We start from the raw sequence: 19,924 nt of genomic DNA, 5'->3' as shown, positions 1-19,924 counted from the left end.
TTAGAATTTCATTTTCTCTAGAAAAAAAATGTTTCCATCCTGCTCCTTTGAATTCTCTCCTCACTATGGTTGGAAACCAATGTCAATTTGTTGAAAATTGAACGAGTGTGCTTAAAATGAAACATTTCAAACACATTTCTGCTAGTGTATGATGAGCTTTAGGAATGTTAAGGTAATTCCGGTCTTATGGGGCTCCAGAGGAAGACATGAAGGATATACACTAACCTCTCTATGAAGGGTCTCCAGGTGTGATCTTAGAATGGAAGCACTGTCTTCAGGTCCCTGAAGAAAGGAAGAACCTGAGGTGTCTGGTAAAGTGGCATCTGAGGGACTCCCTGACTGATTCAGAGGAGCAGAGGAACCTAGGAGCAAGTGGAGAAATTGTCTATCAGTATGCCCTAAAGCACAGGTGTCAAACACAAGGCCCGCGGGCCAAATGCGGCCCCCAGGTCATTTCATGTGGCCCTCGCACCTCTCCTGCAGCTGTGGCACCCCCATTGTCTCTGCCCCACCTTGTCTCTGTAGTCGGCAGCAGAGAGGACAGAACTCCTTTGCCAGATCCTGCACTCCTTTGTGCAGTTGCAGAAAGGCTCATCTTTGCCCACCCCCCCTTTTCTCTGCAGTCCGCAGCAGAGTGGAGGGCATAACTCCTTCTTCAGATCCTGCACCTCTCTGTGCAGCCACAACACCACCTTGCCTTTGCCTCCCATGGTCTCAGCATTCAGCAGACTCTGGAAGCTGACTCCAGCCCTCCTCTGGTTATCCTCCAGACCCTACACTTCTTCCCAGATCTACCTGCATCTTCCTTCCTGGCAGCAGGACAAGGTAAGGGGGTGCATTGTGATGTAAGGAAGGGTGGGTGACTCTTGACTTCTGATAGTGGGGGGTTCTTGACATCCCATGTAAAGGTGTAAGGGGGCGTGGGGTGCTCTGGACATCTAATCCTACAGATATAACTGGCCCTTTGAAGGGAACCATAATGCTAATGTGGCCCGCAATGAAATTGAGTTTGACACCCCTGCCCTAAAGATTTAACTGGATCTAATTTAGATAGATAGATAGATAGATAGATAGATAGATAGATAGATAGATAGATAGATAGATAGATAGATAGATAGATAGATAGATGGATGGATAGATAGATAGATAGATAGACACAGTATATATACAGTATATACACACACAGGGTAAACTTTTTTGCCACCTACCTTTAATTTCTATCTCAGAAAAACCATAGTGAGGACTAGTTTACACTAGCATTTCTCTCTGCACTCTGAACAGTGATATAATGCTTTAACCCAGGGGTCTTCAAACTATGGCCCTCCAGTTGTTCAGGAACTACAATTCCTATCATGCCTAGTCATGTCTGTTAATGTCAGAGTTTTACAATGCCTCATGGGACTTGTAGTTCTGCAACAGCTGGAGGGCCCGTAGTTTGAAGAACCCTGCTTTAACCCTTTGAACCCCACATGCATGCAATTGAAGGACACCTCCATTTAGTTGAATAGGTTGCGTTCAGCTGCATACGTGCTCCCCCAACTGCTGCATTTGTAAGAGGAATCTCTGTATAGAGAGGGAAAACCACTTAGTGGATTTGACTTTCTTTCCTTCCCCACGAATGGAAGGAAAGAAAATCGCTTGATTCTCCCATCAACACAGTCAGAGTTGATGTAGGAATGCTTCCCACAGCGCTATTGCGTTCTGCCAGTGGGGTGCATGGGGAGCCTTCCCAGCCGGCAAAACACAATAATTACTGCTAGTGGCTATAGCCGCTAGCAATATTTGCATATAAAAAATCCAACAGGCTGGTTGTACCCAAATCAATCGATGAATTGACTTGGGTACAATCAGCCTGCAAATAGATTGATCGAATCCCGAGCAGTCCCTGTTGAACCAGCCAAATTTTGTTCCATGTATGGCCGGCTTTAAGGCTAGTTTACACTAGCACATCAATAAAAATCCACAGGAATTGCCCCGCTAGATTCTCAGAGTAGAGCCCTTCTCTGAATTGTCTATTGGCCACGCCTTCATGAAAATTATCCATATTTGTTCTCTGGGCTCCTCCATGCTTAATCTGTTCATGATGCCTATATAATGATGTAATATCAAATTCTTGTTTTTGTCTTTCAATTAGGGGAATTTCTAATGAAGATGTTGCCTAATGATAGTTGCATGTAACCCATGATTGGCCCACCTATTATACATTATGTCCCGTGTGCTTAGGTGATGTACACTGCTGTTATCTTTCTGTTTTTTTCCATTTTCTATTGTAACTGATATACTTCAATAAAAACTTATTGACAAAAAAATAAAAAAATTATCCACAGGAATGTCCTCAAAATTAAAAAACCACGCACCATATAAAGTGTGCAAATCAAAGTGTCCAGTGATCGAATATTTATAAATCAAAAGTATTGAACATCTTCCAGGTCATTCTCCAACCATCCACCAGTGAATCAAAATAAACTAAAATGAACACCTTCTGTGCCCTTCACCAAGCTTGCTCCTGTTCCCCTGACGATGCTCATTGACTGCGAAACGTGTTGGCGGGACTTAATTGGTGATGTCATTCTACCCTCCGACAGCTGGAGGCATGGCGCTGTCTCTCTGTATGTTTATGCCGACATTTTGGATGCTTTGCCTGGTGTGCTGAGGATTTAAGTTGGACTGGATTTGATATCAGGCTGCCTGGATGTGTGATACTACAGAGTTCCTGGAGTGTTTTATTTCAACATGCTATATTGATCGGTTTGCTCCAAGAGATCAAATTTGTCTGGTAAGAGTTTCTTGAGTACTTGGTGAACGGCACAGAAGATGTTTATTTCACACCAAGGTGAATTTTGATTTACTGGTAGATGGTTGGAGATTGACCTGGAAGATGTTCAATATATTGATTTGATTCGGTCACTGGACCAGTGGCGTAGCGTGGGTTGTCAGCACCCGGGGCAAGGCAAGTAATTTGCGCCCCCTAACCCACGGGATTTTAGTCTCTTCCACTAGATTAGTTAAAGAAACCCTTACCCCCTAAGCACATGTATTGTTTGTTATGAAAATACTGATGTAAAGTAAAATGCATCTAAATACAAGTTTGAATGACCAGCGTGCCTCCTTTCAATGCAGAGTGACCAGCGTGCTCCCATTCAATGCAGAGAGACCAGCGTGCCCCCTTTCAATGCAGAATGACCAGCTACCCTTTTCAATGCAGAGAGACCAGCGTACCCCCTTTCAATGCAGAGAGACCAGCGTGCCCCCTTTCAATGCAGAATGACCAGCGTGCCCCCCTTCAATGCAGAATGACCAGCGTGTCCCCTTTCAATGCAGAATGACCAGCGTGCCCCCATTCAATGCAGAGAGACCAGTGTGCCCCCTTTCAATGCAGAGTGACCAGCGTGCCCCCTTTCAATGCAGAATGACCAGCCTGTCTCCTTTCAATGCAGAGAGACCAGGGTGCCCCCTTTCAATGCAAAATAACCAGCGTGCCCCCTTTCAAAGCAGAATGACCAGCATGTCCCCATTCAATGCAGAGAGACCAGCGTGCCCCCATTCAATGCAGAATGACCAGTGTGCCCCCTTTCAAAGCAGAGAGACCAGCATGCCCCCTTTCAATGCAGAATGACCAGCGTGCCCCCTTTCAATGCAGAGAGACCAGCGTGCCCCCTTTCAATGCAGAATGACCAGTGTGCCCCCTTTCAATGCAGAGAGACCAGCGTCCCCCCTTTCAATGCAGAATGACCAGTGTGCCCCCATTCAATGCAGAATGACCAGCGTGCCCCCTTTCAATGCAGAGAGACCAGCGTGCCCCCTTTCAATGCAGAGAGACCACCGTGCCCCCTTTCAATGCAGAATGACCAGCGTGCCCCCTTTCAATGCAGAGAGACCAGCGTGCCCCCTTTCAATGCAGAATTACCAGCATGCCCCCTTTCAAAGCAGAGAGACCAGCGCTCCCCCTTTCAATGCAGAATGACCAGCGTGCCCCCTTTCAATGCAGAATGACCAGCGTGCCCCCCTTCAATGCAGAGAGATCATCTTGCCCCCTTTCAATGCAGACTCCTCAGTTCCCCGCATCTCCTCGAGTCCTCCCACCTCATCCTCGGCCAATGGCATGCGTTCGCCTTTCGGCCAATCATGAAGCGGGTCTCGGATTGGCCAGGAGGAGGATCTGTGTGACAATAGCGAATTTTCATTCGCTATTGTCACACAATGGGTGGGCTTGGGGCGCACTGCTCTGCGCCCCGGGTCCACCCTTTTTTGTAGCCTATTAGAGCCTCTGGCTCTAATCAGGTGATAAAAAAACCCACTCTGTGACAGCGCCAGGCTGCTGACACACTAGCTGCTAAACTGACTGAGCAGTGAGGAGAGGCGGCATAGGCGGGGCTTGGCTTGGCTTGCAACTCCACCCCACCCTACACCATTGGACCGGTGAAGCACAGTCCAGCCCCGCCCTGAGCCACCATTTTCAGCCATAGGGCGGCCGCGCTGGACATATCCCAGCCTAAAGATGGAGGCAGCCGCAGACAGTGTGTGAACTGTGTATGTCAGAGTCAGACAGACAGAGTGACACTGCAGATGCGCCCCCCCAGATGTTGCGCCCGGTGCGGCTGGCCCCCCCTGCACCCCCCACGCTACGCCACTGCACTGGACACATTTATTTGGTGCATGCTTTTTATTCATTTTGAGGACATTCCTTTGGCTTTTTATTGATATGTGGATGCACACTTACATCACATGTGAATTGTCTACCATCTAGTATTCGGGTGTTTGTAGGCGCAGCTCCTGGCACATATCAACACACTGGGGTTGATTTACTAAAACTGGAGAGTGCAAAATCTGGTGAAGCTCTGCATAGAAACCAATCAGCTTCCAGGTTTTATTGCCAAAGTTTAATAGAACAAGCTGAAGTTAGAAGCCGATTGGCTGGCTACCATGCAGAGCTGCTGCAGATTTTGCACTCTCCAGTTTTAGTAAATCAACCCCAGTGTGCAGAAAGTTTTTATGATTTTTTAGTTTACACTAGTGTTAGCCCTCTGAAGAGTAATCTGAGGCAGGTGAATGGGTTGCCTTTGGAGGGCAGTACTGCCTGCAGAGCACAACGGGGGATCATATTCAATTGGGCCATGAAGAATAGCATTGTGGCTGTGGCATGTGTAAATACCCCCACTCGCTGCCTTTTCAGCTTAAGGGGGAGCAGTTGGAGGGTGGGAAAAATGAAGTGGGGTACCCTAAAACTACACCCTTCTCTACATAATTCCAAGACCAATAAAAAAGTGCTGCATTTAGATACACTTGAAACCTAAACAGCTCAAATTTCACCTCCCATACTTTGACAAACACTGAAACTATATAAAATTTTTAAAATAATTTAGAAACTTCGACATTTTTTTTTTTACACAGTAAAAGTGAACCAAAAGTCTTGCATGAAGGACCTTAGTAAACCATAGAAGAACGGGCCTATGAAGGATCTCATTTATCCAAGTCATGATATACTGTATCAAGTTGTAGTTAGTCTTACTCAACTGGGCTTGCTCTGTAATGTTACCAACGTTAACTAGCTGATCCGAGGCATGTCTTCTGCATTCATTAGAACAGAAGAAGCTGTGAAACATCTTCAACATTACAGAACAAGTCAAGTTGAATGTGACCAAATACTACCAGCCATACAAGACCACCTAGAAAATTGTGTAGATTTTTTTCCATCCGTTATTTATATCCTCCAAAAATAAATTCTCAGTGTACCTGTGTCATTTCTGGTTATGACATTGTCCTCATTGACTGAGCTGAAGGTTGCTGCCTGTGCATGAGGTATGGTGAACTCCATGACTTTTGATCCTTGCATGAATGTTCCCATTTGTACGCTGTGGCTTGGTTGTGCGGGGTCAGAGTAAAGATGTACCTGGGAAAAAAGAAGACGTTCGTATTAAAATATAGCTTTTCAAACTTTGTTCTACCAATACTGGTGGGACCATACAGCATGTCAGAAAATGCAAAAAATAGTAGGATAAACCAATAACATCTACATCTATAAATCTAACAGAAAATCATAAATAGTTCCGATTATTAAACCACCACTACACTTTCTTAACCTAGCATATTAGTTGCTATGTGGCATTATTCACCATACTTGTCTTATGCCACCATTTATCACTTGTACTGTGGCATCATTTACCATGTCTGTCTTGTTCCACCATTCATCATATCAGTCCTATGACATCATTCAATAATTATGTTCAGTATGTCCTATTTTAATTGTTATAGTCCAGCCTTCTTAACTAAGGTTCTTCCAGAAGTAGCAATGCTTTTCTTGAGCAGTGAACCATGGCAAGATGATCTTCTGCCTGCCAGTGCCTGTATAGTTGCAGCACCAATGTTTCTTGTCAAAATCTACAAGTTACTGATTTTGCCCATGTAGCACCCTCCTAGTGTAGATCAGGTTGCTAGGTAATTTTAGTCTGGCTCCCCTGTAAATCCGTAGAGCAGGGGTTGATTTTTTATGTCTACTCAGTGTCTCACAGCCTGCTGCTCTGTTACTTCCAACAAGAAACACAAAGAAAGGCGCACCAACCTAGCGCATTATCCTCAATATAGGCTTTATTGTTAAAACATAGAAATGGCTACTCACAAGCAAAGGTATAAATCAATCACATCGGACTCAAAATCTTGAGTATCGAGAGTAGTCCATACGAATGTCCCTTGTCCTATTAGGATGACGGTTGACGCGTTTCAAGGCATACGCATCTTCCTCAGAGCCACTGTGTCATGATCTACTCTCAGGTTTAAATAATCTGTTACTTCCCCCTGACTTCTAGAGAATTCTAGAATAATAGTGGGAGGAAGAACAGGGCATGCAGCCTAAATATTTATGGAACACCAGCCACCTCCCTGGGGAAGTGTGCCCAGAAAGTGGAGGAAGAGCTCATAAGTAGTCTGAGACCTGAGGCAGCAGGGCAGTGTTCCTGGGTTCAGTCCTGCCTGAGGAGACCCTGTTAGTGAGCCCCCTAGGATCCTAGAGGAAGCCATGAGGATGACATCGAGGTCCCTGCTACGCTTAGCTGTGGGGCCTATTTTCAGATCTGTGTCCAGGGATCAAGTTGGGTCTGGAGAAACTTACTGGAGAGAGCCAGGAGGAAGTTGGTGGGAGAGAGTCCAGTTGTCCTATAGTGGTGTAAGTCTACATCTCCCTCACTAGGAAGAGCCTGGTGGATATTGACAGGAGGCAACCAGTGATCCTGTGGCTGAGTAGATGTCCCCAAGTGCTGAAGTGACTGTGTGTAGCTTTTAACTCTGAAAGCAGTACAAGTCACCAACAGCATCGAGATCCTGTGAGACATTCAGTCTTGTGCATTGCAGCCAGAAATTGAGGAGTTCTCAAGTTATCTAGTTCTATAATTTTCAGGGTATCCCATGCTCCCTCTCCCTATCCCAGTTCATCATTCCCATGACTTTAAACTAACTGGATGAAAATTCAAAACTAATCTTAGAAAGTATTATTTTACTGAAAGGGTAGTTGATCCTTGGAATAACTGGGGAACTGGGATAGAGAGAAGGAGCTTGGGATACCCTGAAAACTATAGAACTGGATAACTTGAGAACTCCTCAATTTCTGGCTGCAATGCACAAGACTGAATGTCTCACAGGATCTCGATGCTGTTGGTGACTTGTACTGCTTTCAGAGTTAAAAGCTACACACAGTTACTTCAGCACTGGGGGACATCTACTCAGCCACAGGATCACTGGTTGCCTCCTGTCAATATCCACCAGGCTCTTCCTAGTGAGGGAGATGTAGACTTACACCACTATAGGACAACTGGACTCTCTCCCACCAACTTCCTCCTGGCTCTCTCCAGTGAGTTTCTACAGACCCAATTTGGTCCCTGGACACAGATCTGAAAATAGGCCCCATAGCTAAGCGTAGCGGGGACCTCAATGTCCTCCTCACAGGTTCCTCTAGGATTCTGCACCAGGGGGCTCACTCACAGGGGTCTCCTCAGGCAGGACTGGACCCAGGAACACTGCCCTGCTGCCTCAGGTCTCAGACTACTTATGAGCTCTTCCTCCACTTTCTGGGCACGCCTCCCCAGGGATTGGCTGGAGTTCCCTAAATATTTAGGGTGCACGCCCTGTTCTTCCTCCCACTATGATTCTAAAATTCTCTAGAAGACAGGAGGAAGTAACAGAGCAGCAGGCTGTGAGACACTGAGTAGACAAACAATCAACCCCTGCTCTACGGATTTACAGGGGAGCCAGACTAAAATTACCTAGCAACCTCCTCCACACTAAGAGGGCGCTACATGGGCAAGATAAGTAACTTACAGACTTTGACAAGAAACATTGGTGCTGCAACTATACAGGCACTGGCAGGCAGAAGATCATTTTGCCATGGCTCACTGCTCAAGAAAACCATTGCTACCTCTGAAGGAACCTTAGATAAGAAGTAGGACAATAGGGCATACTGAACAATTTTATTAAATTATCTCATAGGACTGGTATGATGAATGGTGGAACAAGACAGACATTGTAAATGATACCACAGAACAAGTGATAAATGGTGGCATAAGACATATTCAGTACAATAAGATTTGTTTAACTTCCCTCCAGTTAGTTTGAGGTCACGTCCCTGTGTTCTTGATTTTGGTTTCATATAGAAAAAAAAACTGCCTTTCTAAACCTTATTTACCCCCTTGATGTATTTAAAGGTTTCCATCATGTCTCCCTTTTTTCTTCTTTCCTCCCGACTGTACATATCAAAGTGGAAGTTAACTTCCATCTCTGGCTTTTACCTATAGGTAAACCTATAATAGAGCTTACCTATAGGTAGTGTAAATATCTCCTAAACATGCACCGTTTAGGAGATATTTACTGGTGTATATGCAGGCAGTGACATCACTGGCGCACCTGTGCCATTCCTTCAGAGCCCTGTGCCGTAAACGGCGGCTCCTGCGCGCGTGTGTGAGAGTGACATTATCGTGGCTCAGGCCAGTCACAGAGCCGGAAGCAGAGACGGGTGAAGATGGAAGCACCCTCTAGCTCTGACATCTCAGCGCAGGGGGGCTTCGTTTTAAGGTAATTTTAACATAATGTGCTAGTATGCGATTCATACTAGCATGTTATGACTTTGCAGGGTAAAAAAAAAAAAAGTCCAGCCTTTTACAACCGCTTTAAGTTCCTGAAGTCGCTCTCAATATTTATTATCCCCCAAACCCTTCACCATTTTTGTTACCCATCTCTGGACTCGTTCTACCTTATCAATATCTTTCTGTAAGTGAGGTCTCCAGAATTGGAATTGGATTGGATTGGATACAGCATACTAAATGAGGTCTCACTAAAGATCTATATAGAGGAATCAGGACCTCCTTCCTCCTGCTGGTGATCCTGATCGATGGCCGAGATCCTTCTATAACAAGACTGTAACATCTAGTAAGACTTCCAGCTTCGACCTCAATGTTTTCAAACCATAAAAAAAAGTCTTGAACTACTTACAGTATTATATTTGTTAACTCAACTAAGATGCAACAAGATATAAGCAAAAAGGCACTGTTATCATAATGCCCTACTCCAGAAAATCTGAAAATATAGTGGGGCTTTTATTTTCCTGATCCTCCGCTTTCCCTGCAGATGGCGCTGCCCCATGTTCCGGCAGTAGACTGGCCCTCAGCATCATCACATCGAATGCAGGGCCATGGGCCTTGATGATGTTAAGACCTTAGATCGCTGGGCATAGGCGTGTGCATGGGGTGTCTGAGCACATCCAAATCACTTTGTGCGGTGCAGATTCCCCCCTCTGCCCGGCTTGCCCCCGTGTTGCACGCCCCCCGACCACAGTGCTGCTGGCTTTGCTCCTCTCCTCTCACCATGGCTGCTGCTGGAGATGTTTCAGGATGGAGAGTGGGGGAAGGGGCTAATTCGTGCCATTCACCAGCCTCTTCCTTTTCTAAATAAACACAGTGAACACACTCACTCACTGTGTTCAGTCATAACTGAAGCATAGTAAACTTGCTTCAGTTATGCTTCAGTTTGTGAGTGAATAGGAAGCCACTTCGCACAGAGCACTTCCCATTCATTCACTGTCCAGTGCAGCTGAGGCTGCAGAGAAAGGCATGCGCGTTTGAGCTTTGGGGGGGGCACACCCTAATGCAATAGGCTGCGCACACCTTTGTCACTGGAGCTTGAGGGAGAAGGGATGGAGGGCTAGTCTAGCAGCGTGGAGGATCATGTAAGTAAATCTACTTTTCCATGCCCCCTAGACCCAATGGAGCAGTTAACCCTGGCAGTGCGGGCACCGTCCCACTGCAAGGGAGAATTCTCAAGTTTCCTGAAGTTAGGCTTTAAAGAACTGCAAGCTGCTAAGATGCAAATATATTAAAATATTCTACAGCCAAAACATTTAAATGTTGGATAGAGAAGGGGATGGTTTAAAACCTCTTTCAGGTTATTTTAGACGTCTGTGTCCCATTGGGAATATTTTCCCCACTTCCTGTTCTGTAGACACAACAGGAAGTAAGAAGAAATCTATTATTATTCAGTGAGGAAAATCCCCTCTTAGACAGTTGATGTCATGGAACATTTGTTCCGAATGGGAACTATTCCGGTTCTGGGGAGAACTCGAAATTTCGGATTTTCCCTCAAGTGGTCACCAGGACCATGAGAGAAGGTGAATCTCCCTAAAAAACCCATAAAACCTAACAGATGGAATCAGTGATGGCGAACCTTGGCACTCTAGATGTTTTGGAACTACATTTCCCATGATGGTTATGCACTCTGCAGTGTAGTTGAGCGTCATGGGAAATGTAGTTCCAAAACATCTGGGGTGCCAAGGTTCACCATCACTAAGCCCTCAGTAATCTATCCAAAAAGAAAACCAAAGTTTGGCTTTACAGCTGAACTTCAAGAATAATGTGGTTGGTTTCATTGGGCCAGTTTGATAGTGATCTTCCATGTTACCCCCCCCCCTCCACACACAGAACATGGCTTGCCACCGTTCATAGTTCAATGCAATTAATTCTCTGATTGGATGTGGTGGAGATCATGATCCCTCCTCTCCACCTTGTCCAATCAGCGAATGCCTTGTATTCAGTGAAAACAAAAAATAAAAGGTGTTCTATCAATGGCGGAAGTGCTACGGATCATCAAACTGATAGCTCAGATTAAGGGCTTGTTCACACTAGTGGTTGGGAGGTGATAAAACCCTGTGGTTGAGCCACAGTTTTATCGCCCCCGACCACTTCCCCTTTACATAGTTAGTCAGGTTGAAAAAAGACACAAGTCCATCTGGCTCAACCAATAAAAAACAAAAAACAGTAAAGAAAACCCAACCATACAATCCCATATACACAATCCTCTACCCGCTGTTGATCCAGAGGAAGGCGAAAATAAACCCCAGCAAAGCATGATACAATTTGCTACAGCAGGGGAAAAAAATTCCTTCCTGATTCCCCGAGAGGCAATCGGATGATCCCTGGATCAACTTTACCTATAAATATTAATACCCATTTATATTAAGTCCATCCAGGAAAGACTTCAGGCCTTTTTTAAAGCAATTTACTGAGCTGGACAGAACCACCTCTGGAGGGAGTCTATTCTACATTTTCACAGCTCTTACTGTGAAGAAACCTTTCTGTATTTGGAGATGAAATCTGTTTTCCTCTAGACGTAAAGAGTGCCCCCTTGTCCTCTGTGATGACCTTAAAGTGAATAACTCAACACCAAGTTCACTATATGGACCCCTTATGTATTTATACATGTTGATCATACCCCCCCTTAATCTCCTCTTCTCAAGAGAGAATAAATTCAGTTCCTCTAATCTTTCCTCATAGCTGAGCTCCTCCATGCCTCTTATCAGTTTGGATGCAGGGGCAGCAGCTGGGGGTGTACGCATGCCACAGTAGGAATTATACCCCCTGCGGCTTTCAAGTTAATGGGGCTACTGTGTGCAATGTGTTAGTGCAGGGTTCAAGGGGTCAAAGCAAGTGGCGAGGAGGTGATATATAGCCTCCACGCTGTCTGGCAAATGCTTTCTGAAGAGCGATCCAAATGCAAATCACTCTTCAGAGAGCACTGCTAGAGTGAACAAGCCCTAAAAGTGTCTCTCTATATATAATCATTGGCGCTCCATGACAGCCGGGTGCTGCTGGGCCAAGATGGGTGCCCCTCCTGGATTGGGGCATAGATTGACAAAAGTGTATTCACCCCAATGTTGGGAAAGCGGAGGTACAGGTTGGTAGGGTGCATTGACTTTCTCAGCTGTACAATGTACAGGTTACTGTCTCCTGATTTTCATTCTAAATTCAACAATACAGCGAATGTGGTGGCAAATGTCAGTTTTCAGATTAGAAACGCCCATAACATGAATGTGCCGTGACAGGTCCGGGCAATCCATCCACATGGTAGTCTTACTTTGGCTTCCAGGCGCAGACGGTCAATGGTATTTTCAGCCTCTGCGTACTTAGTGAGCAGCTTGTGATAATCCTCCTAGAGACGGGAGAAGGAGGAGAGGACGGGTTAGGAAGGTGATTATATTCTCTACAATTACAGGAAAACAATGGAGGAGGGGGGGATGCAGGAAATACACCGCAGTCATATCATTTCATTATCACTATTACTACTCACACTTTCACAATAGATACTCCATGTGTATACCAGACCAGTGCTTCTCAGCCTTTTCCATTGATGACACCCTTTGTGAATATACAAAATCTTGAGGCACCCCAGTCTAAAATGGGGTCCCTGATTATATCAAAAGTCCTCTTTTTCCACAGTCCCCCCCCCTTATCACATCAGAGCTCCCCACCCCCCCCCCTTCACATCAGAGCTCCATCCCCCCCCCCCTTTCACATCAGAGATCCCCCCCCCCTTCACATCAGAGCTCCACCCCCCCCCCCCCTTCACATCAGAGCCTCCTCTTTTTTTTTTTAAATCAGATACTTTTTGAGTACAACTTACAAAAAAGATACAATAAGTGAAGACAAGAGACATACAATGGTCATTGGAGTATCCATCATGCATCCATCATGTATCCATGTATCCATCATGTAAGAGACATACAATGGTCATTGGAGTATGCATCATGTAAGAAACATACAATGGTCATTGGGGTATCAATCATGTAAGAAACATACAATGGTCATCGGAGTATCCATCATGTAAGAGACATACAATGGTCATTGGCGTATCCATCATGCATCCATCATGTAAGAGACATACAATGGTCATTGGAGTATCAATCATGTAAGAAACATACAATGTTCATTGGAGTATCCACCATGTAAGAGACATACAATGGTCATTGGAGTATCCACCATGTAAGAGACATACAATGGTCATTGGAGTATGGAGTATCCATCATGCATCCATCGTGTATTCATGTATTCATCATGTAAGAGACATACAATGGTCATTGGAGTATCCATCATGCATCCATGTATCCATCATGTAAGAGACATACAATGGTCATTGGAGTATCCATCATGCATCCATCATGTATCCATGTATCCATCATGTAAGAGACATACAATGGTCATTGGAGTATCCATCATGCATCCATCATGCATCCATGTATCCATCATGTAAGAGACATACAATGGTCATTGGAGTATCCATCATGCATCCATCATGTATCCATGTATCCATCATGTAAGAGACATACAATGGTCATTGGAGTATCCATCATGCATCCATCATGCATCCATGTATCCATCATGTAAGAGACATACAATGGTCATTGGAGTATCCATCATGCATCCATCATGTATCCATGTATCCATCATGTAAGAGACATACAATGGTCATTGGAGTATCCATCATGCATCCATCATGTATCCCTGTATCCATCATGTAAGAGACATACAATGGTCATTGGAGTATCCATCATGCATCCATCATGTATCCATGTATCCATCATGTAAGAGACATACAATGGTCATTGGAGTATGCATCATGTAAGAAACATACAATGGTCATTGGGGTATCAATCATGTAAGAAACATACAATGGTCATCGGAGTATCCATCATGTAAGAGACATACAATGGTCATTGGCGTATCCATCATGCACCCATCATGTAAGAGACATACAATGGTCATTGGAGTATCAATCATGTAAGAAACATACAATGTTCATTGGAGTATCCACCATGTAAGAGACATACAATGGTCATTGGAGTATCCACCATGTAAGAGACATACAATGGTCATTGGAGTATCCACCATGTAAGAGACATACAATGGTCATTGGAGTATCCATCATGCATCCATCATGCATCCATGTATCCATCATGTAAGAGACATACAATGGTCATTGGAGTATCCATCATGCATCCATCATGCATCCATGTATCCATCATGTAAGAGACATACAATGGTCATTGGAGTATCCATCATGCATCCATCATGTATCCATGTATCCATCATGTAAGAGACATACAATGGTCATTGGAGTATCCATCATGCATCCATCATGCATCCATGTATCCATCATGTAAGAGACATACAATGGTCATTGGAGTATCCATCATGCATCCATCATGTATCCATGTATCCATCATGTAAGAGACATACAATGGTCATTGGAGTATCCATCATGCATCCATCATGTATCCATGTATCCATCATGTAAGAGACATACAATGGTCATTGGAGTATCCATCATGCATCCATTATGTATCCATGTATCCATCATGTAAGAGACATACAATGGTCATTGGAGTATCCATCATGCATCCATCATGTATCCATGTATCCATCATGTAAGAGACATACAATGGTCATTGGAGTATGCATCATGTAAGAAACATACAATGGTCATTGGGGTATCAATCATGTAAGAAACATACAATGGTCATCGGAGTATCCATCATGTAAGAGACATACAATGGTCATTGGCGTATCCATCATGCACCCATCATGTAAGAGACATACAATGGTCATTGGAGTATCAATCATGTAAGAAACATACAATGTTCATTGGAGTATCCACCATGTAAGAGACATACAATGGTCATTGGAGTATCCACCATGTAAGAGACATACAATGGTCATTGGAGTATCCACCATGTAAGAGACATACAATGGTCATTGGAGTATCCATCATGCATCCATCATGCATCCATGTATCCATCATGTAAGAGACATACAATGGTCATTGGAGTATCCATCATGCATCCCTCATGCATCCATGTATCCATCATGTAAGAGACATACAATGGTCATTGGAGTATCCATCATGCATCCATCATGTATCCATGTATCCATCATGTAAGAGACATACAATGGTCATTGGAGTATCCATCATGCATCCATCATGCATCCATGTATCCATCATGTAAGAGACATACAATGGTCATTGGAGTATCCATCATGCATCCATCATGTATCCATGTATCCATCATGTAAGAGACATACAATGGTCATTGGAGTATCCATCATGCATCCATCATGTATCCATGTATCCATCATGTAAGAGACATACAATGGTCATTGGAGTATCCATCATGCATCCATTATGTATCCATGTATCCATCATGTAAGAGACATACAATGGTCATTGGAGTATCCATCATGCATCCATCATGTATCCATGTATCCATCATGTAAGAGACATACAATGGTCATTGGAGTATGCATCATGTAAGAAACATACAATGGTCATTGGGGTATCAATCATGTAAGAAACATACAATGGTCATCGGAGTATCCATCATGTAAGAGACATACAATGGTCATTGGCGTATCCATCATGCACCCATCATGTAAGAGACATACAATGGTCATTGGAGTATCAATCATGTAAGAAACATACAATGTTCATTGGAGTATCCACCATGTAAGAGACATACAATGGTCATTGGAGTATCCACCATGTAAGAGACATACAATGGTCATTGGAGTATCCACCATGTAAGAGACATACAATGGTCATTGGAGTATCCATCATGCATCCATCATGCATCCATGTATCCATCATGTAAGAGACATACAATGGTCATTGGAGTATCCATCATGCATCCATCATGCATCCATGTATCCATCATGTAAGAGACATACAATGGTCATTGGAGTATCCATCATGCATCCATCATGTATCCATGTATCCATCATGTAAGAGACATACAATGGTCATTGGAGTATCCATCATGCATCCATCATGCATCCATGTATCCATCATGTAAGAGACATACAATGGTCATTGGAGTATCCATCATGCATCCATCATGTATCCATGTATCCATCATGTAAGAGACATACAATGGTCATTGGAGTATCCATCATGCATCCATCATGTATCCATGTATCCATCATGTAAGAGACATACAATGGTCATTGGAGTATCCATCATGCATCCATTATGTATCCATGTATCCATCATGTAAGAGACATACAATGGTCATTGGAGTATCCATCATGCATCCATCATGTATCCATGTATCCATCATGTATCCATGTATCCATCATGTAAGAGACATACAATGGTCATTGGAGTATGCATCATGTAAGAAACATACAATGGTCATTGGGGTATCAATCATGTAAGAAACATACAATGGTCATCGGAGTATCCATCATGTAAGAGACATACAATGGTCATTGGCGTATCCATCATGCACCCATCATGTAAGAGACATACAATGGTCATTGGAGTATCAATCATGTAAGAGACATACAATGGTCATTGGAGTATCCACCATGTAAGAGACATACAATGGTCATTGGAGTATCCACCATGTAAGAGACATACAATGGTCATTGGAGTATCCACCATGTAAGAGACATACAATGGTCATTGGAGTATCCATCATGTAAGAGACATACAATGGTCATTGGAGTATCCATCATGCATAGGACAGCTTTTGTCACCATACAAGTTTGTCATTTTATATTTCCATCCAGCACAATGGTAATAGTCTACATGTTATACGTCATCAAGTAATAAATAAAAGAAACAATATCATTACTTCTGACATCTGTACAGTTCCATATGTCAGCCCCTATTGTCTACCCCTCGTCTTTTCTTTTCTCCACCGCTTCCTACTATTGTGTATATGGGAAGTGGTGAGATGACGGAGAATCACCTTCTTGTATACTGTATGTGATAACAAATAATCCTAATTTTTCCATTAAAAGAAACAAAACTAAAAAGACAATCGCCTTTGCCTCTGCTTTTGGAGCCGCCCCCTGTTCTATACCCCCTGCGCTCAGAGCCCCCCCCCCCTTTGTTCACATCTGAGTCCTTACCCCACTTTTACATTAGAGACCCTTTCACACACATCTGAGCTCCCCTCTTGAATATCACAGACCTCACCCCCCCCTTCTTATCAGAGTCCCCCCCCCCCATTTTTACATTAGAGTCCTTAGCCCCCACCCCCGTTCATTTAAAAGCTCCCCTTTGAATCAAAATCCTCAGTCCCCCCTTCACACCAGAGTTCCCCTTTTTCAAATCATAGCCCCCCCCCTTCATATCAGAGTCCTCACTCCTTCTTTCACAACATCAGAGTCCTCAGCCCCCCTCCTCCTTCACATCAGAGTCCCTCTTTTTCATATCATAGTCCTCACCCCCTCAGTCCTTTCCTATAAGAGTCCCAACCCCCTTTTACATCAAAGTCCTTAGTACCCACTTTCATATCAGAGCCCCCCTCTTTCATATTAGAGTCCTCAGTCCCCCTCTTCCTTCACATCAGAGTCCCCCTCTTTCATATCATAATCCTCCTATCAAAATGATATCTCTCTCTCTGGAGTCCATGCCTCTTAATACAAGAAAGGACTTTGCTTGCTTTGGAAACCTCAGTTTGGCATTGCATGCTATTATTAAGCTTATGATCCACCAGAACACGCAGATCCTTCTCCACTATGGATTCCCCCAGTTCTACTCCACCTAGTATGTATGATGCATGTATATTCTTCCCCCCTCCCCCCCCAGTGCATAACTTTACATTTATCAACAGTAAACCTCATTTGCCACATAGTTGCATGGGTATGGGTACGTCACTCGCCTGCGAGCCAACAGGGGGCAGACGCGCACCGCCGGAGGCGCACTCCCCGCTCGCTCACTGGGATCCCCGCGTGTGTGAGCGGCGGACCCGATGTCCGCCGGTCACTCGTTATCGTCCGTTACAGCGGGAGAAAGGCAGGCGGCTAATGTAAACAAAGCCGCCTGTCATTCTCCCCTGTGTAAGTGCAGAGATCATACGGTCCTGCTATGCAGGATCTTATATCTCTGTAGTTACACAAGCAGCCACATCCCTGCACACTTAGAAGCACGCCCCTAGGGACACACTTAACCCCTCCTTCTCCAATAAAGTTAACCCCTTCCTTCCCAGTGTAATTTTTACAGTAACAGTGCATATGTATAGCATTGATTACTGTAGTAATGTCACTGGTACCCCCAAAAGTGTCTAAAATGTCAGTCAAGGGTCCGATCTGTCCGCCGCAATGTCGCAGTCCCACAAACAAAATCGCAGATTGCCGCCATTACTCGTTAAAAAAAAACCAATAAAAATGACAAAAATCTTTCCCTTAGTTAGTAAACGCAATAACTTTTGCGCAAACCAATCAAAATACACTTATTGTGATTTTTTTTACCAAACATATGTAGCAGAAAACAAATTGGCCTAAAATGCAAAAAAATTTAGATTTTTACATTTTTTTTTTGGAATTTCATGTGAAAAAATGTGAAAAATATTGTTATTTTTGCAAAATTGACGCTCTTTTTTTGTTTATAGCGCATGATCAAAAAATCGCACAGGTGATCAAATACCACCAAAAGAAAGCTCTGTTTGTGGGAAAAAAAGGACGTCAAATTCGTTTAGGTACAGCGTCGCACGACCGCGCAATTGTCCGTTAAAGTCACGCAGTGCTGAATCGCAAAATAGGCCCTGGTCAGGAAGGGGGTAAAATCTTCCGGGGCTTAAGTGGTTAATATGTGTCCCCCCTATTCTCTGTCCTTGCAACCTAAAGGGGAACAGTTGGGGGGAGGTAAGAACACAGCTCAACCTAGATTATATCCCCCACCCACAAGTGTAATTGATGTCTTATACTAGAAACACTACACTCCCCATCTCATATCTAACTAACAGGATCTAAGCTTGGCCTGTGCTCCTGCTTGGCTGTTTCTGCTATTTAAAGGTATTGACTATACAGTATGCAACCTCCCTAGCTAGACACATACGCAGCTTGGTTTATTCTTCAGTGCTTGTAATAAGACTTTATAACTCCACACCCATTTTCACTTCTGTGTTGTGGTACTCCATAACACAGGACTCCTGTGAGAACATCTCTAAAAATTCATTTCTGGGTCTACCCTGGTGCCATGGTCAACATGGGCCAGCCTCATTTTTCTTGCTGGATTTTTTGCCTTCTCTTACATTTTCCAGCAAGATATGTGAGACACTTCCCACAGCCAAAGAAAGAGTGAGATTCTGTCTCAAATAGGCAAAAACCAGTGGATGATATTACCAATGAGAATGGCAGTAAGTGATTCCCCCACTAACATCCACCAGACAGTGGCGGAGCTAGACTTTTAAAACAGGGGTGGCAAAGGGGTGGCAAGGTATTCAACCCCCCGCGTCAACACCGGTGATGGGGCACTGTCCCCCCCCCCACGTCAACACCGGTGATGGGGCACTGTTCCCCCCCCCCGGCAACACCAGAGATGGGGCACTGTTCCCCCCCCCCCCATGTCAACACCGGTGATGGGGCACTGTTCCCCCCTCCACGTCAACACCGGTGATGGAGCACTGTTCCCCCCCCCACGTCAACACCGGTGATGGGGCACTGTCCCCCCCCCCCCCGGCAACACCAGAGATGGGGCACTGTTTGGGAATAAAATCATTGAAAGTAACACTTGCAGGGCACATAATGCTCCCAGTACTTTTATACCAAAACTTTTTTTTTTATTAAATAATATAATAAACGCTTATCCAGATAAAATAGTTAATATTCCT

General features: G+C 44.2%; 1 protein-coding gene across 3 annotated transcripts in view; it reads right to left on the bottom strand.

The window, feature by feature from the left end:
• AKNA (AT-hook transcription factor) overlaps positions 1-19,924 on the bottom strand; it is a 116,227-nt gene that overhangs the window by 65,460 nt on the left and 30,843 nt on the right. For all 3 annotated transcript variants that reach the window (XM_082264499.1, XM_082264498.1, XM_082264500.1), the window contains exons 4-6: positions 12,388-12,462; positions 5,734-5,890; positions 226-362 (exon numbers count right to left, since the gene is read on the bottom strand). In XM_082264499.1, the coding sequence (XP_082120625.1) occupies positions 226-362; positions 5,734-5,890; positions 12,388-12,462 (369 nt within the window). The remainder of the gene's footprint in view (positions 1-225; positions 363-5,733; positions 5,891-12,387; positions 12,463-19,924) is intronic.

This window comes from Pelophylax lessonae, assembly GCF_965119305.1.
Source record: "Pelophylax lessonae genome assembly, chromosome: 7".
NCBI lineage: Eukaryota > Metazoa > Chordata > Amphibia > Anura > Ranidae > Pelophylax > Pelophylax lessonae.
The sequence above is the reverse complement of the archived record's forward strand: the minus strand, read 5'-3'. Positions and strand labels throughout refer to the sequence as shown.